The sequence below is a fragment of the Theobroma umbraticum genome, unplaced genomic scaffold (assembly GCF_002168275.2).
Source record: "Theobroma umbraticum cultivar Fairchild unplaced genomic scaffold, ASM216827v3 scaffold_30.0, whole genome shotgun sequence".
NCBI lineage: Eukaryota > Viridiplantae > Streptophyta > Magnoliopsida > Malvales > Malvaceae > Theobroma > Theobroma umbraticum.
In genome coordinates this window covers 8,004,183-8,031,111 of record NW_018397254.1, presented here as the reverse complement: position 1 = coordinate 8,031,111, position 26,929 = coordinate 8,004,183, and the positions used below count along the sequence as shown (strand labels likewise).

The following is a 26,929-nucleotide window of genomic DNA, read 5'->3' as shown; positions in this document are numbered from 1 at the left end:
ATCCACTCTTTGTATATCTGCATGGCAATATGAAATTCACTAATGCCTATTTAGTGCTTGAAAGTTTTTAAAACAAAAGCAAATTGAAACTTTTCAAATTAAAAAAAAGGAAGAAGAATAAGCTGATAAATGATAGTTCGCAGCCTGCAACTAAGAAGGTTATATGTATGATGTACGCATATGTATATACCTCCAAATACATATATAGGCAAGACCGCTCAAAACTAGTTTGCGGGAAAATAATGCTAAGTAAAACTTCAAGTTACAAATAATGCTCCCCAGCCACAATGAAAGTGCAAGCGTACCCAGGTATGCAGATCTGTGTGTCTCTGTATACACATTCCTCTTCCTACATATTGGCAATCAGCTCGTTATGAAATCATGATTGCAAACGGAGGAAACCTAATGCTTTGAAGGCATAAAATGTCCTCTCTAACACTTCATTTTATTCACCTTCTTCACTTTGGCCCACATCTAATTTCCCTAAACTCAGTACTAACATATTTGGTGTAAAACATTTTGGTGACATTCCTAACGTGCAGCTTGTGTAGACCATATTTCCCTACAGATAATGAAACAAACAGACTTTATCTTGAGCTACAAATGGAGATACCATAGAGATAAATTTAATCATAAAATCACAAGAAAGATGGTGAAGATTCATTGTATAAATTGACTTAAGTGTTTAAACAACAATCAATGTCTTCAACGAGCAGAAAACTTCTAGCAGAAGAAACTTCGCGCTTGTAGCACGAATTCGAACAGTATGTATCAAGATGAGATTATAACTGACTAAAAAGACAAGCATACTGGAAAACTGTACAAAATAATAAGAGAGACAACAAAGGGCATACTTTTCTGTCATTCCCTTGATCAGCATGTCCATCTTGTGCAAAGAAAGCCAGAATTAAGTTCCCAATAAAAGCGCCAATATCATACCCCATTGGTCCATAAAATGCAAACTCTGGATCTATGACCTGAGTTGAATCACGGGTAACCATGACAGAACCAGTATGGAGATCTCCATGAATAAGGGCCTGGGCTCTTTCACAGAACCTACATAAAAAAGGCAAGTCTGATAACTGAATAACTAAAGCATAGAATTGCTGCATATCTTCTAGTAGCCTTAGAAGGAAAGCAACCGTACTTAGATTTCAACTCAGCTACTTCCAGCTTCAATATAACATCCTCCCGGACAGCCTCGGCATCATGATCGAGATAAGGAGAAGTCCAACGGTTATATTCAGATACTTTATACGGGTCAGAAAAAACAACCTGCTCAGTGAGTCTACATAGTTCCACATTCCCACAAAATTCAGCCACTGCACAATACATTGAATGCAGGTAAATTCATATCTCCAAGCTTCTAAAAACCATCACTACTAGACACAAGCATTTTCTTTAAGCTAAAAAATCTATAGAAATAGACAAGTTGAGCCAAAATGAAAAAGCTGAGAATTATACATTTTTTCTTGTTTAGCGGAAAGCCCAATTCTTAATATCTACTGACATACAGAAGCATTTCTATCTAGTGCCATGGCACTTGGGATGGCTACGTTGTCTTCGATAAATAAGGGTACAGGTTTTTATTAAAGGCATATTCTTAATGTTGCTCAGATTGCATGTATTGATGGAAATTTGAGGTCAGAAAGATCTAAAATAAAAATTCAATGACTAGTTGATTACGAAAGGCAAAAGCTACGTAGAGATGATTAGAAATAGAGTAACACACACTTAAAAAGCCTGCCATTTCCGCATGGAATAAAAGTTTACTTAGTGCACCACAGATATTTAAATAAGGCCTGACTTCCAAACCCCATATCCACTTTCAAGTATATAATTGGCATGGTATTAAAACTATGTTGGATATTTTTAATAATAATAAGTGTGACATAAAATTCATTTTGAAATTAAAAAAAAAACAGAAAAGATTGCTTTTTAAATAAAAAATCAATCCAAATCCTTAATGCTTGAACTAAAATGGATTAAAGTGCAGATTAAATCATGGTCAAGCTTTTCAAATTTGATTGGTCTGGTAATTTAATTGAATTAATAAAATATAATTAATATATATTATTATTTAATATAATAAATTTTATTAATTTAAATTTAATTTTTTTTAACTATCAAAAGATTGTTTGTATAGACAAACAATTATGTATGTACAAATAAATATATAATTCTCTTCAAAGGAGACTTCTCTAATTAAAAAAATACAAAAACAATATCATTCAACCTCTCTTTTCATTCTTAATATTTCTCAAATTATTTTTATATTGTTTTGTTTTTGAAAAACTTTATACAAGTTAAATAATATTGTTATATGTCTGTTAATGCTCATTGAATTGATTTTGATAATACAAAATATAATCAATCACTAAATTTTATTATATCTTAGGATTTATCATCAATAACTTTTTTCTTGTCAACAATGAAGACGAATAAAATTTTAAAGATCTTGACATTAATGAACACTTTGAAACAATTTTGTAAGTTCTATATATTTATTCCTGTAATGCAACAAACCAAACTTATAAAAAGAACAAGAAAATGCATTAAGAATATATTACCAGCACGTTTGTGCTCTGTAGTTGGCCGATATAAAAGAGATGTGCAGAAGAGAGTCTTGGCCATATATACTGACATATGTTCCGCCAGGAATGGATATTCGATTCCAGCAAGCAACCCTTTTCTGAGAATTATATGGGGAGGCTCTAAATATCGCATTCCAATCAAAGACATGGTACTGTCAAAATGATAAACTTCAGGAACATGTCGAGGGCACAATCCCCCATGCTCTTTTAACGCTACGGCTTCGAAATATGCTCTTTCCTTTGTCATCGGCCAAGATTCCGTAAGACTTCGTATGTAAGGAAGCGCCTGCATGTATTCCAACAAATTAAACAGAACAGTTTTCTGAAACTTAAGCATAAATTCGAAAACCCATTTCATATTTCAGTTGTTTAAAGGTAAAACAAGGAAGATAAAGAGGGACCAGAGTGAAACCTGCTTAATGACAAAAGAACCAGAAGCGCCAACGACGATGTAGACGAAATTAAGATTGCCATCTCCAACTTCCTTAATCTTTATATTATCGTACTTGTCCCCTATCTTCGATGACAAAGATGGCCTCGCTTTTATGTATTCGACGAGAGACTTCTCATCTAGTGGCCTGAACTCAGAAAATGCCATTTTTTTTTTCATTTCTTTTTGCTTGGAGCAATTCTGGCGGTGTTTCTGAGGGGTTTAAGAAGAAGAAGAAAGAAGAAAGCACAAGAAAGAGAGACGTCACTAACGTTCAACTATTCAAAAGAAAAGGCGGCGAAGGGTTTGTGGGAACCAATGGGGGTTCGTTGGACGGGGACCCACGTCGGCTCAGCTGGTCTTAAAATGAAATATGAGCAGCCACGTGGTCTTTGTCTATCTATCTAAACCTGAACTCTTCTTGAAGTCATAGAGAAATGTTTCCAATGTTGCGCAAAAAATACGACGTAATATAACACGACTTGACTAATCAAGTAAAGTATTTTTATTTACTATTTTTTATTACAGTTGTTATGTTTAAAATTTCCGATTTTTAGGAGTTTAAAAGATGTGGCATGCCTTTTACTTCTAAATTGTAACAAGCATTTTTAGTCTTGGGGATCAAACTATTGTGTTTTCAAACTGGTTGCTGCAATATACACTGCTCCCTTACATCATCCTTTTTTTTTACAGTAATATTATTAGTACTACTTTATTTTTGTTTATAAATAAGAAAAAGCATTATTAGCTTTGTACCTTTAAGGATAAAAACATAAATAAATCTTTACTTACACATGCTTTTATATTCATAACTTTAATGACAGTGTATCTTTCAATTCATTCATCTATTTTTTCTCCGTTTGAAAAATTATCTAAAATTGAATGAGGATTGATTGCGAATTATATCTATCGATTATATAACTAAAGATCACTGAAGAGAATTAATGCAACAGTCACATAGAGATTAAAGAAATTTCATATGTTGAGTATATATATATATATATATTAAGTTGCTTTTCAAAATATATATATTAAGTTAAATTTCATGTATAGTATTTTAAATGAAAATATTATAAAAAGAAAAGGACTAAATAGCGTTGAATTTTGGGACCAGCATATATGGTGTTATATTACTATTCCTTAAAATTCCTTAAAAAAAGGTGAGGTATTGAACTAATGTAATACTGCTACGAGCAGAGCATAGAGTGTGAGGTCTGGCGAGGGGCAGTCCCGTCCCGCTCACTCAATCTTTACTCCGTTTGAGAGACAAGGCATGGACAAGTTACCGGCGCTTCTCCCACCATTTCTTATCTTCTTCCTGTCCTTTTCCCTTTCCCTCTCCGACGGAGATTTCTCCGGAAATTCTTCCTATCCCAACCAATCTTCCTCCGCCGACTACCTCAAAGCCCAGCTTATTGAGCCCAACGGTTATTCCTGCACCGAACACGCTCTCTCTCTCTCAATTCTCAAATTTATTCTTGTCAACGGTTCGTTTGGTGGTTCGTTCAGGGTTTTTCTAGATAAATTTAGTAAGTTGAAATGTTGTTTTCTTGTTTTGTAACTGAAAGTAGAGTTTAAGTCATCCTGTTTTGCTTCAACATGGATTATTCTCCATTCACTCTAAACATTCAAAACAAGATATAGCATATTTCATATATTGTCTGTTACCGCTATTTAGCTGGTTTATTAAGCATCTTAGCCTCCATGCAATGACTTAATAAATATCGAATTTGCTGCTGAACCAGGATGGTATGTTATTTGTGCACGACGTTGCCAATACTCGTAGAGTTTGCCAGAAATTGCCTTGCAAGGTGCCCTCGTCACTTTCAGTACTTGTTGGGAAATAATTAGAATGCTTAGACAAAATCTTTTGAAATCTCATAGGTTTTAAATGATTCTATCTCTGGTCTAATGACCTTCACTTATTTGATCGTTTATGATTTTCCACTGATTTTCAATTGGAAACTATCCAGGCTGAATTGAAGGACAAAACCCAGTTTGATGTTTTACTTTACTAATTAACTGATCAATGCAATTGACTGTGTAGTTGGTTACTGAGGTCTCCTCATGTGTCTTGATCCTGCCAATTAATTTACTTAAGAAAAGCAATGCTGATTAATTTTACCCGTTTAAATTTCCCACTACTTTGATTATGATGCTTTTGAGAAATTCGGCTTGCCAATTTACCCGAGCCTGGGCCTTCCTCAAGCCCATCCTTTTTGTTTATTTTAAAGTTTTAACAGATTTGGACACTTACTAGTATCTCTTGTGGGCTCGAATTTATAGTAGGACCAGTTAAATTTGAACGGCTGGTGATGAAGAAAGTGCTAAAGCCCGACTGAGGCCCATGTTACTTGAAGAAAAGTCTCATTTGTTTTTTAGAATATAAGTTTGAAGGAGAATGCGTTTGAGGTAATTTCTATATAAACCTTACACCAACAATTCACTACCGCAACACCAACACGAAAACCCATGGCTCACCAAATTTTCTTCCTTGTTTCTCTGTTGGCACTAGCAACCCTGCATGGCATGGATGCTGTCGATTACGCTGTTACCAACCAGGCTGCAGCAACTCCAGGAGGCATCGTATTCAACAACCAACTCGGAGTTGAATACACGAGGCAACAAATGCAATCGGCCTCGGAATTCATCTGGAACCTCTTCCAACAAACTGATCCGCAGGATGGAAAGAGGAACAGTATTCCAACCGTAAGCCTTTTCGTCGTCGATACCTTGCCACCGCAAATTCCTGCAGCTACAAGCAATAATGAGATTCAAGTAAGCGATAAGCATATCGAAGCTTTTAGCGGTGATCAACTAAAGCCGGAATTCAATGGGGTGCTTTACCACGAGATGACTCACGTATGGCAATGGAACGGGAATGGGCAACAAGACGAAACTCTTGGGGGATTGATTGAGGGGATCGCAGATTTCGTAAGGCTGAAGGCTAATTACGTTCCAGCTGGGTGGGCACAGCCGGGACAAGGCGATAAATGGTACGACGGGTACTCCGTTACGGCTAGATTTTTGGACTATTGTGAAGGTCTTAGACCAGGGTTTGTAGCAGAGCTTAACAGGAAGATGAGAGATGGTTACAGTACTGACTTCTTTTCTCAGCTGCTGGGCAAGACTGTTGATCAGTTGTGGAGTGACTACAAGAACCAGCCAAGGAATTAGACACCATATATAGATACAGCTAGCAGCCTATTATCAACGAAAATAAAGATTGATATATATATATATGGAAATTTATCATTATATGAATAACCGCTTACTCTCTTGTACTTAATTAGTCAATAACTAAAGTAGTTAGCCTCTCTTACTCGCCTGTGCGGGTATCTTGATGTCAAGTTAATGAAAGTTCTTTATTATAAAAAAGTAGTTATCTGAAATCTCATTAATTAATTTTCTCTCAGAAAATTTCTCAATTGATTTAATTAACACAATTATAAAATCTCCATTCTCCTTACCTGAGATTTATATAGAATATGGATATATCAACTTTCTTCAGCCAAATAAGACGGGCCTAGTACATTAATTTAAGAGAAGAAAAATCAACTCAATTCCATATTTAAGCTTCTTATTTTATTTATACACTTAATTTCATCACAAGAAAAATCACAGTTGATCCAAATCAAAGTGATCAATCATGGGAATTTTTTTTTCATTTTTTTTACAGCAAATTGGGATTTAAATGACCCTTTAGGCTTGGTTCTCTCCATCTCTCTTAGCTTTGTTACCCATCCAATTTTGACTAGTCTGCATTGGACAAAGTAGCTAGATTTCCTATGAATCGTACTTAGTTGCTTTGAATTTTCAACATAAGCTAAACCATGAGATGGAAATGAAAAGAGTAAACAAATTAGGTCCACACACAACGAACCCTTTTACTTAAAATGTATTTTTAATAGTTATCTCCGAGTCTTAACACTGACAATAAAAATATGTACTCCCTTATGTGATCAAATTCAGCCACAAATCTGCGTAGAATAGTCTGGCTAGAGCAAGGAAAGGGACAAAATCCAAAGACTCCAAAGTCCAAGTCAAGGAAGACATCCGCCTGGAGAAGCCGACCCCGGTACGTCACCGCTGATTGCGTTGGTTTTCAATTGAATTTTGTGAACTAGGTCGACTTTTCATCACTTGATCATTCCTCTGGATTGGTCAATTATTTTACTAATTAAAGATTAGAGATTATCTTTTTCTTATTTTAAAAAAATTGACATAATATTTAAAAAAATTTATAAATTATTAAATAAATTTTTATTTTTTATTACGTAAAATAAAAAAATCTATAAAAATTAATCTATAATACCAAAATTTAAAACTCAATCTTTTAAATTCTTAACAATGCTTAGCTTAATTAACTATGGTTATGTACGAGCTGTGTTCGTTAGCTATCTTCTTTTCTTTAGTTTTCCTAATTCAAAGGCTTGATTTTACAAAAAAACTCAAAACACATTTCAAACAAATCCTTATACCAACATTAAAAGAGAATAATTTTATTAAATTTGGTCAGCTGAGACTTCTCCCTCTTATACACGCTTTTGAATATGATGGCGTGGGTGGTTGATTTTTGTTGTCCGGATTTATCTGGCAGTTCGCCATTTGTCTCCCTCTTATTCATTTCCTTGCTCATATGATCTTTTCTTAATGTACATATGCTTAAAATAAACATACAGGTCAATAAAATCAGGCCCCTTAATTTGCTCCAATGAGTTACTCTGTCTATAATGTTATGGTTTTCTCTTGGTCCTTAATTTTTCCCATCTCCATGGATCTGGTGAAGTGCTCTCTGCCGAACACATTCATCTGGGGACGAAGGAGTGCTGATTCAAACTCAACGCTAAGCTTTGATTAGGAAATTAAGTACACTGCATGATTACGTCGGTCATGGACCAAGTCCAAATCCGTAACGGATTTTGTTGTCATTGTTGAGGGATTTAAACGCAAGACCTTAGGATAGGTTCTATCCGTCTCTTCTCTTTTCTTTATTGTCCCTCCAATTTTGACTAGTGTGCATTTTCTAGAGCAGATTTCCCATCATCACATCACAGTTGCGTTCAATGCTCGACATGTGTGAAGAAATATGGAAAAAAGTTGACCAAATTGTATTTTGCCAAGAGATTTTTGTTTCTTCAATGTCTAATTTTTTGGTTGACGTCTAAAATGATTGCATTAAAACTTAAAAGTTCATAAGATCAGCCGTTATTTTATCACCATTCCTTGGATAAAACATGGTTGAGTAAATATATATTCTGTATTACTCTTACATTTTACATCATACTTAATGCATTGCTAAAAATTTTAAAATAAATATCTTAATACTTTTAAGTTTTAAATTTGAGGATATAATTTTATAAGAGTTTATTAACTTTTAAAATAGATAATTTATTTTAAAAAATATATTTTATTAAACATATAAAATCTAATCATTAATATTTCTGTCACAATAATAATTTTTAAATAATTTTACTCTTTATTAAATTTAAAAATTATCAAACTAGATAAATTATAATTTTTTATTTTTTTAATTTTCGATCTCTCAATAAAAAAAAAAACTTTACCCTATGACTTGTTGGTCAACCACCTCATAGCTAGATCTAGTCAGTGTTAGATTTAGCCAATCTAGCCAGATTACGCTCCCTTGGAGAGCATGATCTGGTGCTCTCCTCTCCATGGGAGTACCCATTGTGCTCAGGAGAGTGTTCCCTTCCCAGAAATGCATCGATCTGGTGCTCCCAATGGAGGGCTCCCCTCCTCTAGGAGCTCCATATGGAGGAACGAAGCAAAAGCCAGATCTTATCACAGGGTAATCGGTTGTTGAGAGGTAAGATAGGGAATGTTTTTTCTGGAAAAAAAATAAAAAAAAGTATATTAAATATTTCACATTTACATGTTATTTAAATTTTTAAAATAAATTATGTATTTTAAAAATAAATAAATTCATGTGAAATTATGATTAAAATTTAAAAATATAAAAATATTTTATTAAAAAATTTAAATCAATAACATTAATCTAGAAAGCCAAGTACCATATGGCAACTGCCATCCAACTCCTATATAATCCATAGAGAACAAGACATTTCTTGCAAACAAAAGCTCCACCGAAAAGCAAACGAAGAAGCAACTTCTAAGCTATTAAGCTATCATGGCTCACCACTTGTTTTTCTTCTCTCTGCTAATATTATCTCTTGCAGCCATGCAAGGTACCCATGCAGTTGAATATGCTGTCAAGGACAACGCTGGAAACAGCGGCGGTGGCATTCGTTTCAGAAACGAGATCGGTGTCGACTACAGTCTGCAAACTCTGAGTTCCGCTACAGATTTTATCTGGAGAATCTTCCAACAAAACAACCCAGCTGACAGAAAAAATGTGCAAAAAGTCACCTTGTTCATCGAAAATGGGGATGGCGTTGCTTTTTCTGTCAATAATGAAATTCATGTTAATGCAAATTATCTAGGAGACTATTCAGGTGATGTGAAAAGGGAATTTACTGGGGTGCTTTATCATGAAATTACTCATATCTGGCAATGGAACGGGAACGGCCAGACCCCTGGAGGATTAATTGAAGGAATAGCTGATTTTGTGAGGCTAAAGGCTAATTATATTCCTAGCCACTGGGTGCAGCCAGGGCAGGGCGATAGGTGGGACCAAGGCTATGATGTTACAGCAAGGTTTTTGGACTATTGTAATAGTCTCAGAAATGGATTTGTTGCAGAGCTTAACACGAAGATGAGAACTGGTTATAGTGCTGATTATTTCGTTGAGCTGTTGGGGAAGACTGTTGACCAGCTCTGGAGTGATTACAAGGCCAAGTATAGCAATTAGAAGGTCGAGTCGAGTTGGCTAAGAAGTAAGAGCTGAATAAAATTAATTACAGTTGTATTTTCATCCTCATATTATGTACTTATAAGTTGTCTAAATAAAATCTGAATCGTGATTGATTACTAAGGCATCACTTGGATTGCTTCAAATGACTTGTTGGCCAGGACTGCACTATTCTGGCAAGCTTTCTTGCTCTCCCTTAATTCTCTTACTTTCACATCTCCGTCATCCTGTCAACAGAAATAATCCGGAAAAGCTAGGATTGGTGAAAGTCGCTCTTTATTATTATTAGTCTTTTTCCCCTAATCAAAGTCAAACTCTTTTATCACCGGCAAAGGCATGTTCAGAGTTATTAGTCCGGTGTACATCTATCAAGATGAACTCTCAGACAAACCAGGGGTTCTAAGAAATGCAAATGCTGGAGGCTGATTTATGGAGGAGATGTGAATGAATGAAGTAATTAACCAGCACGCTAGCGTTGGCCAAAATACAGATGCAGGGGCTCTTCAAGAACCAAAATATCTGCTACTTGTTCACTGGCCAACTGGCACAAGCACAGACTTCGTTCTTTTTGTTTTGTTCGAAATCTTATACCATTCACAAAAAAATGTAAACCTCACTTTTTTGTTTTGGAAAGGTATATGGATTTCATAAAATCTAATCGTCACCACCGAAGGCCGAAACCTATACAAAAGGCATAATTTTCTGGTTTATGCACCATATTAAGTATGCATATTCCCAAAATTAGGCTCATCAACAGTACCTAATCACAATAAATTGGACAGCAACTCCCCTCTAAGTACATCGTCCCGAAAAAACAAAACCTCAGGAAAACCTGTCCACTTACAAAATCAACAAAGCCTCACAATTTATATCTTGTCTCCATATAAGAATTCATTTTCATATACAACAAGACAAAGGTGTTTTAAGCAAGGAATGTTCAGCTAGCTCCTTAGTGCTAACATACACGTAGTTTGATTTTCTTTCTTTTATTCTTTTTTTTCTTGAATCAACAAAATGCGTATTTTGATTTTATTCTATCTAATTGAAATGCCTCATTAATTTCTTTGCTCTATCTAAGTGTTTTTCCACTTAAATCAATCAAGTAGCTGAATTTCTTGTGTCTATTTACTCAAATTTATAGCCTTATATAAGAAGAAGTTTTTATAGGACTTCCAGATAATGTCACGTGAGCATATCAATAAGGAAATATTATAGGTCATAAGTAGTAAAATTTTTGACGATGAATCATAAAATGAGAGTTATTATGGAGTTTGATCCTAAATAATTGCATTATTGATGATATATGTGGATATTGAATCGTAATTGACAAGATTTATCCAATCAAATTTTAATAAAGTTAGTACCGCCCTATAGTACTTCAAAGAAAGTACCTAGTTCTTAAAGTAAGCATATCTACAGGATATTAAGTTAGCTGGCTCTATTTTTTGATATTATCTTGACAGTAAAAAGCATAGATGAAGAAGAAATGATCACTTGAGCTTGTATTATTATGGAATTTTGCCAATCCGTGGATTGAAAAGCTTCAGTCAATTACTTATTGTAATAAAGTGAATTCGATATCGGAGAATTCCAATCAGAAGAATCCTTTTCAAGCAATCAAGCCAGCAACTCAAACGCCGCCCATCTCACATTCCATTAACAATGTACATACTCATAACCTTATTTGACATGCCTCTAGTACTCCCAAATTGAAACTGGTTTAAATGCGCACTTGAAACTCATTAAATATCTTGCACAATTCTTCCACAAAAGGTGCCGCCATGATAATGCACTCGTTTCATCATTGAAATCAATGCAAAGTTCATTATGTCACCAAGCGCATACAGAGCTTCAGTCAAGTTAGCTCTTATTACAAATTCAAGTGCGTAGATCATCACTACAGAAACACACTTAATTGGCTAGCTACGCTCCCAAATACGCGTGTTATGTCTCTATATAAACAACAGAGTTACTACCATTTAACCCAGCAAACAGAAGATTTAGACCCATTACCATGGCCACCCTTAAGTTCTTGTTGTTCTCCCTAGGAACCTTGGCAATCCTACAAGGAACCTATGCAGTTCTGTTCAAAGTAACCAACAACGCAGCGTCAACTCAAGGAGGAGTGCGCTTTATTAATGAAATCGGAGTTCAATATAGCACTCGATCTCTACGATTTGCCACAGCAACCGTATGGAGGCTCCTAGGGCAGCTAAGACCAGCAGAAAGAAAGAATGTCAAACAAGTTAGCTTGTTCATTGATGTCATGGATGGAGTAGCATACGAAAGTGACAACGAGATCCATTTAAGTGCCAACTACATCGGAAACTACTCACGAGATGTAAAGAGAGAATTTACAGGAATACTGGTTCATGAGACGGCACATGTTTGGCAGTGGAATGGGAATGGCCAGACTCCTGGAGGATTAATAGAAGGAATTGCAGACTTTATCAGGTTAAAAGCTGGATATGCACCTCCTCACTGGGTAACAGCCGGACAGGGTGATAAGTGGGACCAAGGGTATGACATAACTGCCTGGTTTCTCAACTACTGTGACAGTCTCAGTCGTGGGTTTGTGGCAAAGCTCAACCGGAAAATGAAAAGCAGCTACAGTTCCGACTATTTTGTTGAGCTGCTTGGTAAAAATGTTGATAAACTCTGGAGCGACTACAAGGCTAAGTACAAAACTTAATTCTCCAATTGATCTGCTCATACAAATAAACTGGTAGAATAAAGTTACTATAGTTCACCAATTAAGAAAAGTAGAAGCTCTTCTATACATGTCATTGTATGAGATAACGAGGGTCTACCCGGACCTCCAAGAAAAGCATGGCTATCACTTCAGAGCCCCTTTCGCTTGATGTTTTGAGTTTGATTGCTTACAATTTTTCTTCTGAATGCTTCATATAATTTGTCCTATTCGATTCAGTTATGACATCGTGTTTTGAGAGGACTGTCAACGTGAGAAAGCTATACAGCCAATTTCCATAGAAACATTTTGGCACTTACCACCCGATTGTAGCCAACATGAAATCATCAATTACATATCACAGAATATAGAAAACAATTCAAACTTAACCGTTTGCTCAGCAAACTAGGATCTTAAACAGATGAAGTTTTTCACTTGTTCAATTAGCGCCAGGGAACGGGTGAGAGCAAGATAACGTGCCAAAATATTTCTAATGAAGATAGCACAGATCCAGTGTACCACATTGCCCAAGGGTCAAATTCAGAATAACCTAAACACTCAAAAAGTACTTGTGCTTTGCAACAATCTCAGTCGGCTCCGCTGTTAAAGAGACGGGAATCTTTAGTTATATACTCACGATCCAGGAGAGCAAGACTACAGGTGGTTTCATACAAGAAAGCATGATAACTTTAAATTATAAACAGTAGGTAATTTCTGGATCATGCAAAGCTGGCACATATAGAACAACAGCAGTTTTACATGAACAAAATTAGACTAAATGATGGCCTACCACACAAAAATTTGGAATAACTGCAGCAAAGAGAGGCCTGGTCTCAGCACAAAAATCTGAAGATGCTTAATGAGGGAACCAATACCAGGAGCAAACCACAATTTTCAGGTAATTTCCATCATGATTGGACATGCGTGATGGCTGAGATAACTTCACTAATTGACAGGAATTCTCGCCTCTTCTTGAGAAGGGTCTTAGCTAATTCAAGAGCCTGCCGCTCACAATCTGCTCTTATGCTAGCTTCTCTAATTGATTCAAAATCCTCAACATGAGCGATACCAACAATTCTCCTGCATATTAAAAGATAAATTCATCACAATTACAAATTTTCAGAGTTTTACCAATAAAGAATCAATATTCGGATAAAGTTCATAATTATTTAAAAAAGTAGGATCCTGCATGTTAATACAGGAAGAGTAGCTGCTTTTATAACTGGTATTTGACCTAATACAGGACGACTCCTCTTATCTGATAAATTAAGAGTCAAACATGTACAGTTGCCTGAATTTACTAGAAAAGAAAGTCATCCTACAAATATTCCAAGCTCAAGGTTCTGTGCATAGAGATTTCGAAGGTTATTATCTCATTAGTAATTCCTAGTAAACTTATAAATCGGTTTCTTTTGAGTGTTAACCAAAATTTGTTGTCAAGGTTAAGAATCAATTGCCGACACAGTAGCAGGATAATAAAACAGAACAAGAGTACAATGTCCAAAAAAATATGGGAAAAAGTCTAGAAGATGGTTCACTCAAAGGCACATATTATAACTGCAATGGGCTGCAAGTGCAAGGTAACAGACCATAATAGACAAACTCTGGCAATTATAAGGGCCAGGAATGAAGGAAATATAAAGGACCTTGGTAGAAAACCTTTATCTCACCTTATCATCTTAGCAGCACCAAATCCAAGTGTGTCATGGAACAATTCTTTCATATATTTTTCTTGTATAAGCTTCTGAAGCTCAGGGTTGTTATAAATTGCTGGAAGATAAGCCTCCCCGGAGCCATCCTTGTGTTGATCCCAAAGAGCAGTGAATTTTTGGTGGAAAAGATTCCAAGTATCCTCAATTGTCTTCAATATCCACTCTTTGTATATCTGCATGGCAATATGAAATTCACTCATGCCATATAGTGCTTGAAATCTTTTCAAAAACAAAAGCAAATTAAACCTTTTCAAATAAAAAAATAAAGAAAAGCCTATAAATCATACTTTATAGCCTGTAACTAAAAAGGTTACAAGTATAATATGTATATACCTACAAATACATATAGAGGCAAAACCCTCAAAACCAGTTTGAGTAAAGTTAACACTAAGTAAAACTTCAAGTTACAAATCGTGCTCCCCAACCACAATGAAAGTGCAAACATATAGGCAGGTATGTGGATCTCTGTGTCTCTGTATCCGCATTCCTCTTCCTACATATTTGCAATCAATTCACTAGGAAATCACAATTGCAAGTAATGGAGGAAACCCAATACTTTGAAGGCCCAAATGCCCACTCTAGCACTTACTTTATTCAGCTTCCTCACTTTGACCCACATCTAATTTTCCTAAACTCCGTACAAATATATTTGGTGTAAAACATTTTGGTGAAACTCATAAAAGTTTGTGTAGACCACATACCCTCATAGAAAAGGTAACAAATAGACTTTATCTTGAGCTACAAATGGAGATACCATAGATAATATATTTAAATATAAAATCACAAGAGAGACAAAGACGATGAAGATTCATTGAATAAATTGACTTAAGTGGCAAAACAATAATCAATGTATTCACGGAGAACAAAATTTATAGCAGAAGAACCTTAGTGCTTGTAGCACGTATTGAAACAGTACATATCAAGATGAGATCATAAATGAAGATGACTGATTAAAAAGACAGGTATGCTAGAAAACTTTATAAAGCAATAACAGAGACAAAAAAGGGCATACTTTTCTGTCATTGCCTTGATCAGCATGTCCTTCTTGTGCAAAGAAAGACAAAATCAAGTTCCCAATAAAAGCACCAATATCAAACCCCATTGGTCCATAAAATGCAAACTCAGGATCTATGACCTGAGTTGAATCACGGGTAACCATGATAGAACCAGTGTGGAGATCTCCATGAATAAGGGCCTGGGCTCTTTCACAGAACCTACATAAAAGAGGCAAGTCTGATAACTGAATGAATATAGCATAGAATTGTTATACATGCATAGTAGCCTTAGAAGAAAAGCAACCATACTTAGATTTCAATTCAGCTACTTCAAGCTTCAATATATCATCCTCCTGGACAGCCAAGGCATCATGATCGAGATAAGGAGAAGTCCAACGGTTATGTTCAGATACTTTATACGGGTCAGAAAAAACAACCTGCTCAGTGAGCCTGCATAGTTCCACATTCCCACAAAATTGAGCCACTGCACAAAACATAAATGCAGGTAAATTAGCAGCATATCTCCAAGCTTTTAAAACTATCACTACTAGACAAAAACATTATCTTTAAGCTAAAAAATATAGATTAATTGAGCTAAAATGACAAAGCTGATAATTATCCATTTTGGTTGTTTAGCAGAAAGCCCAATTCTTCATAACTACTGACATATAGAAGCATTTCTTTCTAATGCCATGACATTTGGGATGACTAAAGTGTCTGAGATAAATAAGGGTACAGGTTTTTATTAAAAGCATATTCTTACTGCTGCTAAGATCGCTCACAGGATTGATTAAATTTGAGGTCAGAAAGATCAAAAGATTCAACGACTAGTTGATTACTAAAGGCAAAAGCTACATAGAGATGATTAGGAATAGAGAAGCACGCTTAAAATGCCTGTCATTTCCTAAATGAATAAAAATTATAGATATAGATGTTATGGAGTAATCACTTGTCAGATAGAAGGAATTATTATAGCACCACCAGCTAACATGACACTGCTCTACTGATATAGGATTGGGGAATACCAAACACTTCCCAACTGAATGGCCACCCTAAACAGGACACCGTAGATAGTTTGATTTCTTTCACCAAACCATCATATATTTGCAAGGGGAGAAAAATACAGTGCTTAGATACGACATAACCTTTATTTTTATTTCTGAATCAAGGTTGCGACCCAGCTTCCACAATAAAGCTTAATGAGTGCACCACACAAATTTAAATCAGGCCTGACTTCCAACCCCCAAATGTACTTTCAGGTACTGCATCGGCACTATACCAAAACCAAACTAAAAAGAAAAAGAAAAAACATGAGAATCCATTACCAGCACGCTTATGCTCTGTGGTTGACCGATATAGAAGAGATGTGCAGAAAAGAGTCTTGGCCATGTATTCTGACATATGTTCCGCCAGGAATGGATATTCAATTCCAGCAATCAACCCTTTTCGGAGAATTATATGGGGAGGCTCTATATAACGCATTCCAATCAAAGACATGGTACGGTCAAAATGATAAACTTCAGGAACATGTTGAGGGCACAATCCACCATGCTCTTTTAAAGCTATTGCTTCGAAATATGCTCTTTCCTTTGTCATCGGCCAAGATTCCCCAATACATCGTATGTAAGGAAGCGCCTGTATTCCAACAGATTAAACAGAATAGTTTTCTAAAAACCTAAGCATAAATTCGAAAACCCATTTCATATTTCACTTGTTTAAAGGTAAAAAAAAAGAAAGCAACAGATGGACAAGAGTGAAACCTGCTTGATGACAAAAGAACCAGAAGCGCCAACGATGATGTAGACGAAATTAAGATTGCCATCTCCAACTTCCTTAATCTTTAAATCATCGTACTTGTCCCCGATCTTCGATGACAAAGAAGACGTCGCTTTTATGTATTCGACGAGGGACTTCTCGTTTAATGGCCTGAACTCAGAAAATGCCATTTTTTTTTTCACTTAATTGTTCCTGGAGCTGTTTGTTCTAGCGGTGCTTTGCAGGGGTTTAAGAAAAATAATAACGATCAACAGAGAAGTCTAACTAACGATGGACTACGAAAAAAAAGGGGACGAAGTCTTAATGGGAACCAATGGGGTTTTAGTGGACCCAAACCCTCGTGGGCCTTGTCTGATCATAAGATGAAACATTAGCGTATCCTTGCTGCGGAAACTACAGAAGCAACTTGTGACTCGGAGACTGGAGAAGATAGATAGGGCTTTGTAATTGTGGTCCATATGTTACAAATGAACTTGGACATATTCAGAGTCACATGCAAGTATTGACAGTTCAATTTTTCTAGTATTATTTTCTTTCATCCAAAAATTCTTTTCCTATTTTTCCCGTCATCAAAGATGGCTCAATAAATTTAAAAGTTTAAAGGAAAATATTCAATAAGACCTTTTTTTTATTAAAATTAAAAAAATTATTAATTTTTTTATTAAAATTAAAAAAATTATTAATTTTTTTATTTTTTTAGATATAAAATTTTTATATTTTTTAAATAATTAATACAAAATCAACAATCAAAATTTTTAATTTAAATAAATCAACTACCACATAAAATAAAAATAATATAATAATATAATATAAATTCTAAATTAAAATAAAAAAGTTTATAAATATTAAAATAATAATATTTAATTATTGAATGTTTATTATAAACCGACTCAAGGCTTTATGAAGATAATAACATAACAAACTTTTTATATATTATTTGAAAGAAAATTAAAACTAAAGGAAGAAAGGAGAAAGAGCAAATGAGAAAAAGAAGATTCAAAAGTAGATATTGTATATTAAAAAATAAATAATTGGTTTTATATATAAAAAAATAGTTGTTAAAAATCATTAAATATGTTAATTGAAAATAAAAGAAATAAATAAGAAAAAAATAATTATTGAAGATAATTAAATATATATATAATCGTTAGTTAATTGAAAATAATATAATATTTTAAAAATTAAAAAATAAAAAAAAATTAAAATTTATTATATACATAATTAAAAAAGTAAAAAAAATAAATAATTTTGTTGATTATTTTTAAATTTTTATATTTTTTAATATAATAAATTATATTATAAAAATATAAAACTTCCTCAAATTGAAAGCTTAAAGCCCTTACTTGGATGCCTTCACCCAAGGGCTGATCCTGCCTGCGGTTAATCAAATATTCTAAAGTCTTAGTAATAAAAAATCGAACCGTGTATGACCATCCACATGGCCTTTGCCTCTCTACCTATACCTATGGCATTATTTAAATCATTGACTTCTCTCCATCATCACTTCAAAATAAAAAATCACGAGAGAGAGAAGGAGTGCGACAGTGGAAGAAAGTACAATTTTCTTTTGTCACATAGAGATTAGAGAAATTTCATATGATAAATACACATGTTTTTGCGTTACGCTTGATAAGTACAGTTAAAAATTTTGGTGTTATATTTCATTATTCGATAATATTCATTAAAATAGATAAAGTATATAAAGGAGTACTGCTACACTAGAAAGGTGAACAGAGAATGTGAGGTCTGGTGTGGGGTGGTCCCGTCCCGCTTCCTCAATCTTTACTCCGTTTGACAGACATGGAAAAGTTGCCGGCGCTTCTTCCACCATTTTTTATCTTCTTCCTGTCCTTTTCCCTTACCCTTTCTGACGGAGATTTCGCCGGAAAATCTTCCTATCTCGACCAATCTTCCCCCGCCGATTCTCTCTGCGCCCAGCTTATCGAGCCCAACGGTTATTCCTGCACCGAACACACTGTATTCTCTCTCTCATGTTTATTCTTGTTACGGTTCGTTTGGTAGTTAAGAAACGGGGAAAAATAATGAAGGAAATTAAGAGAGGACTAGTACGTTGTGGAGCGATCATAGAAGCAAATATACAATTTTTTTTTTGTTTGGTTTTGGGAGAAATTGCGAGCAATGGAATTTACTTTTTCTTTTTTCCTGATATTCCTAGTACCATATTATTGGCGAGCTGCGCGAAGAAACATTTTCAGCCAAGTTTAATTTTCCAAAATTTGGGAAATTTTTCTGCTGCTTTTTATCCCTTTCCTTTTTCCAGAAACTTAATCAAATCTCTTTGTCGTGGTTAAATTTGTGGTATAACTATGAAGCACATTTTGCTAAAGTTCGCTTACTTTGGTTCTTTAGGGCTTTCTAGTTAAATTTTGTAAGTTGAAATGTTGTTTTCTTGTTCCGTAAGTGAAAGTATAATTTCCTTTTGATTTTTTATTACTATTTTCTTAAAAAGGTTCAAACTAAGGATGGCTACATATTAGCTCTTCATCGCGTGTCGTCTCGTTCTGGGGATCTTAGAGTTCAACAGAGTCGTCCTGTTTTGCTTCAACATGGATTATTCATGGTAACTTCTCCATTCACTTGAAACAATCAAAACAAGATAGAGCATCGGTCATATTTTGTCTGTTACTTCTATTCAGCTGTTATATTAGGCATATTAGCCTCCGTGACATGACTTGATCAATATCGAATTTGCTGCTGAACCAGGGATGGTTGGTTATTTGTCCATAACCTTGCCTATTTTAGTAGAGTTTGCTAGAAATTGCCTTGCAAGGGTGCCCTAGTCACTTTTAGTACTTATTGGGAAAAAATTATAATGCTTAGAAAGGAATCTTTTGAGATCTCATAGATTTTCAATGGTTATATCTCTGGTCTAATGACCTTGACTTATTTGATGGTTTATGATTTCCTATTGATTCTCAGTTGGAAATTGTCCAGGCTGAATTCAAGGGCACAGCCTTTACTTTATAAATTGATCAATGCAATTAATTGTGTAGTTGGTTGTTAAGGTCTGCTCATGTGTCTTGATTCTACCAAGCTCTAGTTATTGATATGCTCATCTGAAATTTCTCTGTTCTTTTTTCTTGGGAGTGCATGCTGAAAGATGCCATATTTTCTGTTTTTCTGACACAGAAACCTAGATCTAGTGATTGTTGCAATAATTAACAAAAAAAATCAAACTTTTTGCTGTCTGATTGTAAGATAATATGTAATATTTATGTATATACATGAGTACTATTTTTTTGTATGTGCATGTATTTTTTTTTTTACAATTGAGTGAATTTGGTCACTCGTAGCTTCTTATCTTGATTTACTCTAATTCAAACAGGCAGGTGATGCATGGTTTTTGGATTCTACTGATCAGTCATTGGGCTTCATCCTAGCAGACCAGGGTTTTGATGTCTGGGTTGGAAATGTGCGTGGAACACGATGGAGTCATGGACACGTATCTTTGTCTGAGACAGAGAAGGTAGACAAAGTCTATACCTTATGCCCTTTTCTATTTGCTGGAATTCATCTTGCAATGTGTATAGCTTAGTTGGCCGTATTCAACGTGGAAAACTTCAACTACCTAAGATGTTGGCTGCACAAACATTGAATTCATCTCGCAATGTGTATACCTTAGTTGACTGTGTTTGTCTTATGAGCTTGACACACACATGTACCTGCTTCTGGTCTTCAATGTCTGTGCTGCTTTGTTTTGTATATCCTGTTGATAGCAAGTTTACCTAGTTCTTTTGAAATAAATAAAGCTCAAAGTATTAAAAAAGAAAAAAAGAAGAAGACCTTGAAAGCAAGGTTATTAACATCCAGTTTCCTTACTTAAGAGTACAATCTGCTAGTCATAACGCTATCTTTGCCGCTTTTATCTCTTCTTTTGTTTCTTTACTGATATAAGGGTTCGCTGGTGCATCTATATCCTAATAGTTTGTCTCAAGGTTGTGTATCTCAAACCTCTTCATTTGTTGCAACAGACATAAAGGAATGTATATCTTCATGGTTTGTATTCTCTCCTCCCACTTTGCAACGTAGCTTTAGTAGCTGTTGGCTTCTTGCAGGAATTTTGGGAGTGGAGTTGGCAGGAATTAGCTCTCTATGATCTTGCAGAAATGTTACACTACATAAATTCAGTTACAAGCTTCAAAATCTTTATTGTTGGACATTCACAGGTTACTTATCCTATACCTAGAGCCTGTTTACCTGGTTTTCCTCATTGCCTCTTTAGGTTACTTATCCCATACCTTTTACTCACAGGGAACCATCATGTCTTTGGCTGCTCTCACTCAGCCAGACATAGTGGAAATGGTTGAAGCTGCTGCTCTTTTGTCTCCAATATCTTACTTGGAACATGTCAGTGCTCCACTTGTACTTAGAATGGTTGCAATGCATCTTGATCAGGTATACCTTGTTTGTTATTGTTGTTTTACCTAGTAAAATTGATTTCTGGCCATTATGATGTTCTTAAACATTCTTTTCTGACAGATGGTTCTTGCTTTGGGGATACATCAATTGAATTTCAGAAGGTTTAGTAACACCTGTGTCTCTTTTGTTTTTCCTTTTTGTCCTAGTATCTTATCAACTGTTATGAAGGTGTTGGTTGGCCTTGTACCTTTGTGTTGATTTAGGGGTTTAATTGCTTTACATGTTGCTATTTTAACTTCAGTGATGTGTTGGTGAACCTTGTGGAGTCATTATGTGATGGGCACGTGGATTGCACTGATTTTCTAACTGCTATAACAGGTTTTCTTCTCCTCTTATGTCTTTACACATGCACACATACAGATATATTCACAACATGTAGACATACACACAGAAGTTTGCATTCTTTTCATTTTTCAAGATGCTATTTTCTTTTTGTTGGAATTTGTTTTTATGCCATTGTGCTGCATAAGTGCACTAGCTCAAAATTTTTTAGACTCAGTAAATAGTTCTCATTTGATGCTAGCCTTGAAAGTATGCTTAAAAGTGGGTCATATGCTCTGCTTCGGGCACTCAGTTCACATTTTAATTGTAGGATATTGCACTAGATAGAGCTGAACACTAAATTGCCCATAGCTGGGCGTTAAAGTTTTTTAAAACCATAACTGATATAACCTTCTCCTTTCCAAGTTTAGTAAAAATATAAAACAAAGGACTGTATACTTTGCCTGCTTCTCTAGTCTGGAATAAATGTTTTAGTTGTTTTTGCTAGGGTTTCATAAATTTTAAGCTTTGAGGGTGTCTTTAAGTTTTGACCTTATAAAAGTTTAATAAGCACTCTGAAACTATAAAATCAGTAACAAAGATGTTCAAAATGTGTAATACCTTACTATTAATGAAAGGTATTTGACAAGAGAACATTGCAGGTCAGAATTGCTGCTTTAATAAAACTCGCATGGACTTCTACTTGGAATATGAACCTCACCCATCATCTGTAAAGAACTTGCGCCATCTTTTCCAGAGTATGTTTTTATATACTTCTTTCAGTTGCCGTTCTTTTTTCTACTTTTGTGTTAACCTGAATTCGCTTACCTCTTTGTAGAATTCCACATTCTAGACTATTACTTTTAGCTTTAGAAATAATTATATTGTTTTAAAGCTGCAAAACTATTTATTGTTTTCTTCCATTCCTTTTAGACAGATTATATTAGAATAGATGTTTGTTGAATTGATACGATTTGCTAAACCATTTATGGTCTTTCTCTATGTTTGGCAGTGATCCGCCAGGGTACTTTTTCCCAGTATGATTATGGAATCTTGAAAAACATACTGATGTATGGAAGGTTGAAACCCCCTGCATTTGATCTTAACAGCATACCCAAGTCATTGCCATTATGGATGAGTTATGGGGGGAATGATGCCTTAGCAGATATAACGGATGTGCAGCACACTCTTGAGGAATTACCGTCCAAGCCAGAGTTGCTTTATCTTGAGAACTACGGTCACATAGACTTCCTTTTGAGCATAAAAGCAAATAGAGATATTTATGACAATATGATCGGGTTTTTAAGGTCGTTGGAAAAGTCAAGTAGTTCTTAAAGTGACTGCTTTCTGTGTTCTTTCATATAAGATGTGGTCTTCAAGTGTAATTAACCAATTATTTGTCTGCATATGTTGTAAAGTTTGCCCCTATTCCCTTTCTTTTAAGGTTTCATGAACAGTAAGTTTTAAGAAGGAAGTTTAGTATCAGTCTTGAATAATTAATTTAATTTGCCGCATAGCTATCAAACAAACTGGATTCTTTTGTCCTAGGTACCATAAAAGGAAAATGGTTAAATTAAGTCAATTGTGCAGAGCTTACAGTGGGAATTGGTTTTTACCTTAATTTAACCATTTTCCTATGATGGAAGTTAAGGCAAGTCGTTTTGACAGGGGCGGCAAGCTTGGCTGAAGACATTCGCACTCTTGGAGCCTTTAAGATACTTAAATGATGCAGCAAGTGAAGAAACCTGGAAGGAAGATGGAAATGGAGGACTTGAAAGTGTTCTGTTAAGGCAATTTTGTTCAAGAAGAGCATCGGGCAGCCTCGGAACAGCAAGAGCTCATGTGCTTCCGCTCCAAGGTTGTTGGAATAGATTGTTAGCATTGTAACTTGATTATATAGGGTTTTCCGTTTCTAAGCATTTCGTGAGGAGTTGATTCCATGAAATGATATGTATGGTGATTTTATATATAAAGAGCAGCAGATTGCATTTGCTCCTTATTATTTTTAATTTTACAAGTTATGGTGTGACAATTGGCTGCCTCCGGGGCCAGGAAGACAACTAGAGAGAGGACAACTATAGTATAATTCAGATATCAAATGTGTAACTAATCTAATACCGAAATGGAGGGGCCTCCGACCACTCAACGCAATAACGATCATCGTGAGGTTGCATTTTCTACAACCAATATATGTGACTTTCTTATTACCAGTACTTGAGTACTTTGTGACAGATTTCAAATGGGGTAAGAAGGAATATAGCCATATTTTTTTATAATGCAATGATTTATGGCGCTCAACTTTGGATTTTGCTCCGTTTCCACGGGATTTTCCTTGCTGTTTTGAGGTGAGCAGAACAAAGCGGTATTTACCCTTATTTACTAACCGCTGGGCCTCTCATCAACAAATCCGTTGTCGTCCAGCGGTTAGGATATCTGGCTTTCACCCAGGAGACCCGGGTTCGATTCCCGGCAACGGAAATTTTTATTTTTGACTTACTTTGTTATTAACCCCATCCAAGGCATTTTACTATTATTAATTTTTACCAATTAAGTGACGTCGATTGAAAAAACTTTTTTCTATATTTTTAACATATATTTTGTCTAAATTAAGACCGCAGGTATGCATTATAAACCATATTACTCAATATAACTAAAAGCAAATACCTCAAACTGTTTTAAAGAGTACTGTTACTCTTTTCGAGTTTCAGACTTGAGGGTGTTGGTTTTATTAAGCTAAAGGACACGACTCCTACATAAAATGAAGGCGTCCACTTTACAGCCATGTACGTGCATTTTATTACTTCTTAGCGTTTCGTTTTTTAATTTTTTTAGTTGGAGATATTTTTAACCCTTCAGTAGTCCTTCACTGTATATTCTACCGTTAAAAGTTAGGCAGCAATCATCTGGAACCAGACAAATTTTGAGTAGTTTTGTGCATTTTGCGTAGAGCACATGCATAGAAGCTTGTACTGCATGATATTTTTCATCAAAATTACAGATATATCAGCAAAGGAAAGCTGCCTTAACACATAGAAAAGCCAGTATATGATACTTGAGACGAATCCGTAACATATCCTGAGGCTGTTTGTATGATTCCCCTTTTTGCCCCTGCTTCTTATGGGTTGATGTGAGTCTTCGTGCTGAGCCCAAAGGACAAGAGGTGGGAGGATCTTTGTTGTAAGAATGCAACTGGCGGTGCATCGGGCCGCTGGTTGGAAGTTTACTCGAGGGATGCTATGTCAACACTTGGTATAAGGCATGGATGCAGGCTGGGGGAGAAGTTCCTATGCCTAAGGAACTGGCAGCTATTCCCCTGTGGGGTGGGTGAAGTTTTTTGCGATTGGTTTTGGCTGTCTGGTGCGATGGTGAGCAGTGTCTTAATGATGTTCAGAGCTGGCTCGAGCTTTGTCAAGGGTCATTAACAGCTGGCGTGTTATGTATGTGGTGAAGCTAGCTTTGTGTGAATTTTAATTTCAAAGTTAAGGTACTGTGACCATGGTGACAGTTATTTCTGCTTAGTTTTCATGATCACGGGGACAGGTGGCGCTTTTGCTGTTTTCTAGTTTGTTCTGGGCTGCTATGGTCTAATTATGATCGTGTTTCGCTGGTGTGCCATTGTTTCCTTGTAAACTGAAAGGCCTGAAACATTTCGGGCAATACCATTTGGCTGCTATGGGGTAAACTTAGTACTGTTAGTTTGATCTCAAATCAATTCAGTGACTAATACAGATGTATACTAGCCTTATTGGGAAGTTCCTTTTCTAGTGTTGGGCGGGTTTTCTACCACAACTTAGAGGTTTTTGTAAATCTCTTCATGGAATGAAATTTCTACTTGACTTTCAAAACAAAAATGGAAAAAAGAAAAGCTGATACCCCACCCTAGCTGAATTAAATGTTTCAATCAATACTATTCCAAATTTCAAACTAGCAATTTGTAACTTGTTTCTTTAGTTCAGTAATGTTAGGCGAACCGATACTATGGTTTTGATAAATGATTGATGCAATGGCACTACAAAGGGAAGGAATGGCACGATGACAGACAATAATGTGATGGTGATATACATGTGCCTTGTCTGACTACTCTAACATGTGTTATACTTCAATTTGATTATTCGCATGTCCTCCATTAGGTGGAGTACGATTTGAGCTTATCTTTTCCTTTTGGTAGATATTAATTTTCCATCTTTCTTTGACAAAGTGATACTAATTCAATTGAATTTTTTTGCTTCTACATACTTATTACAATTAATTTAATATTTGAATGTTTCTTAACTTTTCTGGTGAACTAAATATATATATTAATACTTAATTAATTAAGCTTTACGATATCGATCCGTTTGTACAAAATGCATGCAAAATAATGACTGAACGCATAATGTTTTTGTCATGTCTCTGAAATGATATCGATTATTGAGAAAATAGAATCTTCATCTTTTCTTTAAGTTTGGCACAGAGGTAATCAACAAAGACAAAAAGCACCAGAAGATCAAGCTTATAGACATGAGCAAATCATGCATAATTACCAATCAAATGTCTCAATAAAAGAGGTATAGTTGTTGTCAATGATGGAGTCAAGATTTTATATTTGGAGGGTGAAAACAAAATGTTCAATGTTTATAAAAGTGAAATTATAAATTTTTTAAAAAATAAAAACAAAATTATAAAATTTAAACATAAAAACAAGGAAAAATTATAAGATTTTAAAACTTTTGAAAAGACAGGGGCAAGGCTCCTAAAAGCCCCATTTCCCAGTTGTTCTATTTGAGCTTTTTTTTTTTTTGGAAGAAATCAGAAAGCAAGTCCATTTTTTTTTTCTACAAGTCGGATTGCACAATTGGGTCAAACACTGTCCCAACTTCATCAAATATTTCAAGTTCTTAGAACCACCCAAAGGCAAGTCTTGAATTTACAAGTCTTTGGCTAATACTAACGCACATCGAACATCCTACGGATATGAGTAGGGAAAGCAAATGGCAACTTTAGAACATCATTTATATTGGGACTTAAGCAGTCCTTAGTTGTTGTTGTTGCACAATCAACACAGAATAATTGCCACCAAAATCTACAGATGAAAGCAGGTCTCCAATGATTCCAATCTCTTGAAATTCACTCCATTCCTCAAGGCCTAAAGTTCGGGGATCTTCCGTGTTGTATCGTCTCCCAACAATGATTAGCTGGTAGTTATCCGCAATGGATCGAA

At 35.2% G+C, this 26,929-nt stretch overlaps 6 protein-coding genes and 1 non-coding gene across 8 annotated transcripts in view; 5 read left to right on the top strand and 2 right to left on the bottom strand.

The window, feature by feature from the left end:
- LOC110422304 (methylthioribose kinase-like) overlaps window positions 1-3,204 on the bottom strand; it is a 4,400-nt gene extending 1,196 nt beyond the window's left edge. Inside the window, exons 1-6 of the mRNA XM_089785350.1 lie at window positions 3,007-3,204; window positions 2,571-2,880; window positions 1,148-1,322; window positions 794-1,056; window positions 501-562; window positions 267-349 (exon numbers count right to left, since the gene is read on the bottom strand). Of these exons, the coding sequence (XP_089641476.1) occupies window positions 267-349; window positions 501-562; window positions 794-1,056; window positions 1,148-1,322; window positions 2,571-2,880; window positions 3,007-3,204 (1,091 nt within the window). The remainder of the gene's footprint in view (window positions 1-266; window positions 350-500; window positions 563-793; window positions 1,057-1,147; window positions 1,323-2,570; window positions 2,881-3,006) is intronic.
- Window positions 3,205-5,436: 2,232 nt separating this feature from the next.
- Window positions 5,437-6,313, top strand: LOC110421357 (uncharacterized). The gene has a single exon (XM_021434949.2). The coding sequence runs from the start codon at window positions 5,497-5,499 to the stop codon at window positions 6,199-6,201; it is 705 nt and encodes a 234-aa protein (XP_021290624.1). The 5' UTR covers window positions 5,437-5,496; the 3' UTR covers window positions 6,202-6,313.
- Window positions 6,314-9,102: 2,789 nt separating this feature from the next.
- Window positions 9,103-10,002, top strand: LOC110420483 (uncharacterized). The gene has a single exon (XM_021433812.2). It carries the CDS (start codon window positions 9,176-9,178, stop codon window positions 9,854-9,856), a length of 681 nt encoding a protein of 226 aa, XP_021289487.1. The 5' UTR covers window positions 9,103-9,175; the 3' UTR covers window positions 9,857-10,002.
- A 1,857-nt stretch (window positions 10,003-11,859) lies between these two features.
- On the top strand, window positions 11,860-12,632 carry LOC110426108 (uncharacterized). Its single transcript, XM_021441211.1, has one exon. It carries the CDS (start codon window positions 11,871-11,873, stop codon window positions 12,546-12,548), a length of 678 nt encoding a protein of 225 aa, XP_021296886.1. The 5' UTR covers window positions 11,860-11,870; the 3' UTR covers window positions 12,549-12,632.
- A 367-nt stretch (window positions 12,633-12,999) lies between these two features.
- MTK (S-methyl-5-thioribose kinase) lies at window positions 13,000-17,321 on the bottom strand. 2 transcript variants are annotated; one of them, XR_002446100.2, is made up of 7 exons: window positions 17,013-17,321; window positions 16,578-16,887; window positions 15,562-15,736; window positions 15,270-15,471; window positions 14,216-14,430; window positions 13,336-13,625; window positions 13,000-13,145 (listed from the first exon to the last, which is right to left on the bottom strand). XR_002446100.2 is itself a non-coding variant. In XM_021441193.2 (6 exons), exons 1-6 carry the CDS (start codon window positions 17,196-17,198, stop codon window positions 13,454-13,456), a joined length of 1,260 nt encoding a protein of 419 aa, XP_021296868.1. In that variant the 5' UTR covers window positions 17,199-17,321; the 3' UTR covers window positions 13,189-13,453. The 2 variants fall into 2 exon arrangements, 1 of the variants encoding a protein (XP_021296868.1); XM_021441193.2 differs by lacking the exon at window positions 13,000-13,145 and having other exon boundaries at window positions 13,189-13,625.
- A 1,356-nt stretch (window positions 17,322-18,677) lies between these two features.
- On the top strand, window positions 18,678-23,726 carry LOC110412502 (lipase 1). Its single transcript, XM_021423045.2, has 9 exons — window positions 18,678-19,005; window positions 19,499-19,609; window positions 20,375-20,515; window positions 21,105-21,215; window positions 21,301-21,444; window positions 21,529-21,569; window positions 21,710-21,786; window positions 22,392-22,487; window positions 22,742-23,726. Exons 1-9 carry the CDS (start codon window positions 18,829-18,831, stop codon window positions 23,062-23,064), a joined length of 1,221 nt encoding a protein of 406 aa, XP_021278720.1. The 5' UTR covers window positions 18,678-18,828; the 3' UTR covers window positions 23,065-23,726.
- A 409-nt stretch (window positions 23,727-24,135) lies between these two features.
- On the top strand, window positions 24,136-24,207 carry TRNAE-UUC (transfer RNA glutamic acid (anticodon UUC)). Its single transcript has one exon. It is a non-coding gene; the product is annotated as a tRNA-Glu (tRNA).
- Window positions 24,208-26,929: the final 2,722 nt, after the last annotated feature.